This window comes from Quercus lobata, chromosome 2 (assembly GCF_001633185.2).
Source record: "Quercus lobata isolate SW786 chromosome 2, ValleyOak3.0 Primary Assembly, whole genome shotgun sequence".
NCBI classification, from domain to species: domain Eukaryota; kingdom Viridiplantae; phylum Streptophyta; class Magnoliopsida; order Fagales; family Fagaceae; genus Quercus; species Quercus lobata.
In genome coordinates this window covers 1,989,465-1,997,064 of record NC_044905.1, presented here as the reverse complement: position 1 = coordinate 1,997,064, position 7,600 = coordinate 1,989,465, and the positions used below count along the sequence as shown (strand labels likewise).

The 7,600-nt window shown below is 29.4% G+C and overlaps 1 protein-coding gene across 1 annotated transcript; it reads left to right on the top strand.

The window, feature by feature from the left end:
* The first annotated feature begins 3,116 nt into the window (after positions 1-3,116).
* On the top strand, positions 3,117-7,237 carry LOC115974677 (cationic peroxidase 1-like). Its single transcript, XM_031095144.1, has 4 exons — positions 3,117-3,363; positions 4,407-4,598; positions 6,172-6,337; positions 6,617-7,237. The coding sequence occupies exons 1-4, from the start codon at positions 3,124-3,126 to the stop codon at positions 6,997-6,999; spliced, it is 981 nt and encodes a 326-aa protein (XP_030951004.1). The 5' UTR covers positions 3,117-3,123; the 3' UTR covers positions 7,000-7,237.
* Positions 7,238-7,600: the final 363 nt, after the last annotated feature.

Here is a 7,600-nt window from a genome sequence, read left to right as displayed (position 1 = left end):
TTTATAAACATATTTTTTTGGCACTTATTGTTACTGCACACACATTATTATACATGTACATTATTCATTTCATGTGTTAAACGTGAATATACTTTAAAAAAAAAAAAGTGAATATTACATGTGAAATTATAGATATTGTATATATGTACAGAGTGTACATTAACAAATGTGTAAAAATATTTTTTATTTTACTTTTGGTAAAAAAAAAAAAATTCATTATAACTCAAGCAAATTTGTTATAATCAGAAGTATCATTTTCTCTCCCATTTGGGGTTAGCCATTTGTTTCTTATTTGGTACTAAAATTGTTCACTCTTGCAATCCACTTTATCTATTTGTCACATATGAAAAGTTTATTGTTTGTAAGTCAGAGCTAAAATAATGAAACCTTTACAAAAATTTTGTAGCTTATTATTATGTAATAGTAGCCTCATCACACGGCTTTGCGTGTGCAATGAGGCTTCTTTTTTTTGGTCTAATGTACATGAGATTAGGAATTAATTAAAATGAAAATTCAAAAAATAATTATAAATAAATAAAAGAAACCGGTGAGTCTTTATAAAGTTTAAAAAAAAAAAAAAAAAAAAATTGGAACGTGATTTTGAGGGAAATATCAAAGTGGATTGAAAAGTTTTTTTTTTTTTTTTTCTTTCTAAATTTTAATTTTTGGATAAGTTTGTTTTAAAAACATGGATTAGTAGGAGAGTATTTTATTTTGTTGGCATTTTAGTTTGAGATATATTTTTATCGGATTGTCCTCAAGTTTTGCCTTTATTAAACGTAGGATCTAAGGATATTTTTGAGCCACATCAAAGTTTAGTCTAAAGAGGAAAATTCTATTATAGATAGTATAGGTAGATAAAGAAAAGAACCTAAAACCCCCCAAATGGAAAACAATTTTGTTGTTGTTGGTTTTTTTGCATAACACGTGGGCTTGACTGAATTTTCTCAAAATAATATAATAACTCATACGAGGGCTTTTCCTTTTCATTTTTCTGAGAGAAAAGGTGAGCTTTATATTCATTTTTGACTGGGTTATCTACTGCTAGTACATTTAGCAAGAAAGTGTGTACTTCCTCAATCCATCTTCATCTCAATCCATTGTGCATATCTTGACAACTCGTGTTGTTGTCATGTTCTCTTTTCGACCTATATATGTGAGATAAATGCCAAAAACGATGGCAATTTGATATAATTTTTTGAGAAAATTCAATCTCGTGGGGGTTCAATAATCAACATTGCACCAATTTTTTTTTTTTTTTTTAAATTTGTTTTAAATTTTTAAATGGCAAGAGACAATTGCATGGCTTAGATTCAATGCATTAGCCTTATTAAGTTGAAATTTCTAGGCATGAGAATAGACTTTTAGAAACTACAAATCACCCACTAGGCCACCGTTTTGTCTGATAGTAGGTGGTAAGGTTTGGCAATTTGGAACGATAACAGATTCCTACAAGCCAACTTGAAGGAATATTATCGTAGATTCAACATCAGCTTATACCAAAAATCCCTGCTGTTGAAACTGCTTTGGCTGTACGTGGTTTAGAGATTGATTAATTATGAGCTTGGAAAATTCCAGTGTAGAACTAGAACCATGCATCCTTTTAAGAATCTCTAAAAATCCCATGCCTTTTTTTTTTCCTTATCCTTTGAATTATCTGTGTGTCCAGCATCTTTTTACAACTAATTCAATTATTATCAGTCATTTTCTCTCTTTCTCTTATTTCTTTTTAATGTTTCAATAATTTCAAGCCAGAGAAGTAATGCAAGTATGACGTATATAGGCCAGCGTGCCATTGCGTACACAGTCCGTCGATGTTGATGCACAAACTTTGACATTCGCTGAAGATGTTTTATGAATTGTATTGAGCTTTCTATTCAGTATTTTTGTGAAGTTCTCTCCATGTGAAGTAGCAGTGACTATTTCTATTAGTGTTCAAATTTCCTCACCCAAGGGAAAAAAAAAAAAAAATTGTGCCGACAAATTTTGTAACTTACCCTAGTGTTAAAATCTACATCTCTCCTTCACTTGTTGTAACTATTTATTAAAAAAATAGGTGTATTAGCTTTATATATATATATATATATATATTATTGTATGAAATAAACCTACTCTAAAAAGATACATTTTTATAACAAAAATATAATGTTTAACGTATTATATTTGTATAAAAATACTCCAATATTTAACTACAATTTTATCCGTTATAATTATTTATTGTCCAAGTTGTGTCAATACCATCATCACAATATATATATATATATATATATATATAGTTAATAATTCCGTGTTTTAATTTATAGCAAACGGATGTTATTTTTTCTTGAAAATTCAATCAAAATTGAAATATACATACATACATACATATATATATATATATATATATATATAGACACACACACAACTCACTTAATTAATGTCCCTAAAGTAGTTGGTTTTTATAATATCTTATGAAATTACATTAAAATTCTATAATTATGTTACTAAATTGAATACACACTTTTTCAATTCTGTGTTTTTTTATTTATTTTAATTATAGCAATCATATGTTTATTTTGCTTGAAAACTCGACCAAAATTGAAAAAAAAAATGTATATTAAATATATTAAGTAATTTATATTTTTTTTTAAATTTCTTACGAAATTATATAATATGCTACTAAATTGGAACTAATGAGAGAGAGATTATCTTACATATACCTTATCTTAGTCTAGAATAATTGATTTGAAAACTCATAATAAACTGGTATGTATTTTTTCTCAAAAAATAAAAATAAATAAAATAAACTGGTATGTATTTATATTTCTTTTTTCTTTTCTTCGTTTATGTCTTATATATATATATATATATATATATATATTAAAACCTTAAATAAAATGAAACTCATATTTTTGTCCATTTCCCGCTATTTATGATATTGAGAAATCCTTGTCACTTCATGCACTTTCTTTTAATTTAACCTCTACCAAAAACCATTTTCGTTAAATGCAAAAGAGGTTGACTGGATGCCCTTCTGTACTCCACAATATTTACATAAATTAATTATTTTTAGAAAGAAAAATGGTTTCACTACTGCAGCACTAATGGCTATAAATATCAGTAGGATTTAACCAGTTATGAGGTATGAAGTTTTCTTGTTTTGGTAAAGTCATGGCTTTCTTTTCCTCCTCTATTCTCTCCTTTTCTACTTTATTCTTGTTTATGTTGGGAATAGCTTCTGCTCAGCTATCATCCAACTTCTATTCAAATTCTTGCCCTACGGCTCTCTCTATAATTCGAGGCGCAGTAAACACTGCAGTGTCCAAAGAGAATCGTATGGGGGCCTCGTTACTCCGCCTCCATTTCCATGATTGCTTTGTCAATGCAAGTCTTATATCATTTTTACTTTTAATTCCTATCTTTTAGCTTTCATCTTTAACCCACCACAACGTGTTCCAAAAGACTATATATATATATATATATATATATGAATGTATTTAACTTACATATAATAATTTGTCCTTCTTCTATTATCATTATTTTCTTAATTTAGAAATATTTTCTTTTAGAATTGTTCGAGCACCTAACTATTCCCTCGATTATGTGTAATTCCCTCCCTCATCTCATACACACCCCCAAGTTATTATGAGGTGAAATCCCTTGAGGATAATCCCAAAATACTAGCTAAATTTTTTGAATTCAAAACTTTATGAATATCATGAGGCTTTAGGATTAGAAATTACTAAATCAACTCATTGTATTAGTCACATTTATTGTCACATTATTTGCATGTCTTTTTAAATAAAATTTGTAATTATTTTACTATTTTCTATTTTAATTTAAATCTACACACATACACATATATAAGATAGTAATTTCACTTATTGTATACCATCAATCACTAATTATTCTTTCTTTTGAGAATCCAACTCAAAAGAAAAAAAATATTACTCCATACCTATGTTTTATACATAGTTATAACTATTTAAATTATCTTTCACATTTTGACACTAACTTATTTTGAATAACTTTCTCAAAAAAGAAAAAAAGAAAAAAAAAAACTTATTTTGAATAAAAATGGTAAATTACTGTTCTTCCAAAAACTTAATTTAGGACTAGGTAAATTTAATTATAATTCCAATACATTTCTTCAAATGTGGTTTTTTTTTTTTTTTTTTTTTTTTTTTTTTTTTTTTATGGAACTTAACACGTGTGATTTTCAACTTTAAAAGATATTACTATTTTTAATATAGTATATATATATATATATTATATATTACCGAATGTTTTAAAAAAGAAAGTATTTATCTTTAAACACCCATATAAAATTCCATTTCATTCGTTGGTAACTTTTCCATTAATCCATTCCAATGTTTTATAAACTAGTACCATTTATATTAATAATATTATGATGATGTTGTAAACAGGGTTGTGATGCATCTGTGTTGTTGGATGACACCACCAGTTTCAAAGGAGAGAAGACGGCGAGGCCCAATGCCAACTCATTGAGAGGATATGATGTGATTGACACCATTAAATCTCAACTTGAAAGGGAATGCCCTGGAGTTGTGTCTTGTGCTGATATTTTAGCTGTTGCAGCTCGTGATTCTGTTGTTAAGGTAAGCTGTCATCAAAATCTCTTACTACTATCATATATTTTCATTCAAAAATACGAAAACTTATCATTTGTAAAAACTAGTATATCATAGCTAAGATACGGCTATCAGAAATGTATGAATAATTATCCCTTTTAATGGCTAGTCTGGATGGAAAGGGAGGGGTATAAGTAAAGTAGAATTGATTGAAAATAATTTATGGCCAACTCTACTCTAAGCAGCCGCCATCCAAACTGGTCATAACTGTCCCATTATAAGTTCTGTTCCATTGTCTTTTAGTTTGGACCGTGCAATTTTTGCTCTTAAGATAAACCTAGCAAAGATAAGGATATTAATATCTATATATATATATATATATATATATCAAAAGATATTTATTATGGAACTGGACACCATAAATTCAAATTTATCGTATTTATAAAATAAAATAAAAAAGTTAAAAGAATAAAAATAAATAAAAAGATTAGCAAGCAGCTTTTATTTACATTCAAAAAAAGAAAAAAAAAATTGTAATTCTTCGTATTAAAAATTTTGTATAACTTTTTAATATTGTTAATGACTAGGCCATACTGATTAATTGGTATATGATATATATTTTTTCCCCTTAACTATTTACCTTTCTGTTAGTTTTTAGACTTCTTAAAACGCAATTGGATTAACCTAGTTAATTAGCCAAGTTATTACTTAGTCCAAATTCCAGATCTAGGTTATCACAATCAAACAATCATATCATGCATAGCAACAGAAATATAAATAACACAATGATATGATTACTCAGGAAACCACACCGGTAAAAACCTGGGGAGGATTTAACCTAGCTATCCTTAAGGTAAACCTGAATCTGCTGTGAAAGAATCGAAGTTTTACAATAGGACTTAAACCACTAACATCCTATTGCTACCCACCAGTAGAAACTTACTAACACGACCACGCGCAAACTCCGAGACCACGGACTCTTTCTTTCTTGGATTCTCCAATAAGTACAAGCACACCCGCTTGTGTTTCTTTAAACTCCTTAGTGCAGCAACTGCATGATCATCAAGCTCTCAATAAAATCTCCTTCTTGATAATCCTAAGCATGTGTGAAGGCAATCACCTCTAGATCTCACAAGAGATTCACACACACAGCAAAATAGAGCAACCAAGTCCTTAGAGAGTTTTTGGGTACAAAACCCTAAATATATAAGAGGCATCCTCTTCTCTCTCTAAAAAACTTATAAAAACGTGCTTAGAGTTTCCTTTATATACTAGGAGTAAAACACTTAACCCTACATATCATATGGGCTTAGGGCTAAGTTGGAAAATTCTGCAGAAAAAACATTCTGCTCGAGATTCGATCGATCGAGCCTGTTCTTTGATCGATCGAGCCAAGCCGAAAGTCACTAATACTTCTGCAGCCACTCGATTCCAACTTTACATACAACGCACACACTTTGAGCAAGTCTAAATAAGACTAACAACTGTTTTGATCATGGTTTGCCAACATTACACATTAGAGTTCTAAATACATTAGTTCCTAAGTCTTTAGAACCTAACACTTTCTTATCTTTTCTTTTGTTGTGTATGATTACTTCAGTTGCATGGCACTACATGGACCGTTCCATTAGGCAGAAGAGATGCAACCACAGCTAGTTTTGATGATGCCACAAAAAACCTCCCTTCCCCCACTTTAAATCTTACTGCTCTTAAATCTGCATTCAGCAACAAGGGTTTTACTGCTTCAGAAATGGTGACTCTCTCAGGTAACAACAAATTTAGACATGCAAAATTTTTTCACAATTGTTAATACGATTTGTTATAATTGGTTCTTAATAAAAGTGTTGATGATAGACAGTCAATCCGTCCATGTAAAAGTAATATTGTCGTATTTTTAACATTGTCCCTTAGTTAAAACTTAAAACATAACTTTTTATCCCACCTCTCTCTTTACAATTGCTTTTTTGGGCGTATGAATTTTTACCAAATTATAACAAATGTACTCTTTTTTTTTTTTAACTTCTCTTTTGTTTTTTTCTTTGTAGGAGGGCACACCATAGGTCAAGTACAATGCAGTGTAATTCGGGATCGTATCTATAAAGAGAATAATATAGATTCAAACTTTGCGGCATCAATAAAGAAAAACTGCCCGAGTACAGGCGGAGATACTAATTTATCTCCTCTTGACCAAACAACTGGAGTTTTTGATAACACTTATTTCAAGGATTTAGTGAACAAAAAGGGCCTTATGCACTCAGATCAACAGCTCTTCAATGGTGTCTCCACATATTCCCAAGTGAACACCTATAGCCAGAACTCAGCAAAGTTCTTCTCTGATTTTGGGTGTGCCATGATAAAAATGGGAAACCTCAGCCCACTTACTGGCTCAAAAGGAGAGATCAGAACCAATTGCAGGAAGACTAATTGATATTAAGAAACTTTTTTATTTATATAATTACTTTTAGTTATTACACATGGTTAAAAAAATATATATGACCGATCATGATTAGTTTCCATACCCGACCTCACAATAGTCTCCATAAGGATTGATTGTTATAGGTAACTATACATATGCCTAAAACTAGGTCCACTTGTAGCTTTATAAAAGTATAAAGTTACTCAAAAGAGAATTAATAAAGTGGATTGTTCCATATTTGTCTTCTATATATGTTGGTTTTTTTTATTGCTATTTTTTTTTTACAAGTGAATTTTGACTAATTGATATTAAGAAACTTTTTATTTATATAATAACTTTTAGTTATTACACGTGGTTAAAAAATATATATGACCGATCATGATTAATCTCCATACCCGACCTCACAATAGTCTCCATAAGGATTGACTATTATTGGTTGTTCTATACATACGTCTAAAACTAGGTCCGCTTGTAGCTTTATAAAAGTATAAAGTTACTCAAAAGAGAATTAATAAAGTGGATTGTTCATATTTGTCTTCTATATATGTTGGTTTTTTTTATTGCTATTTTTTTTTTACAAGTGAATTTTGACTAATTGATATTAAGAAACTTT

Coding starts and splice junctions, on each gene's coding strand:
- LOC115974677 (XM_031095144.1), top strand. CDS start 3,124: ATGAAGTTTTCTTGTTTTGGTAAAGTCATGGCTTTCTTTTCCTCCTCT. Junction 3,364..4,406: donor TCCATGATTGCTTTGTCAAT/GCAAGTCTTATA, acceptor TGTTGTAAACAG/GGTTGTGATGCATCTGTGTT. Junction 4,599..6,171: donor CTCGTGATTCTGTTGTTAAG/GTAAGCTGTCAT, acceptor TGATTACTTCAG/TTGCATGGCACTACATGGAC.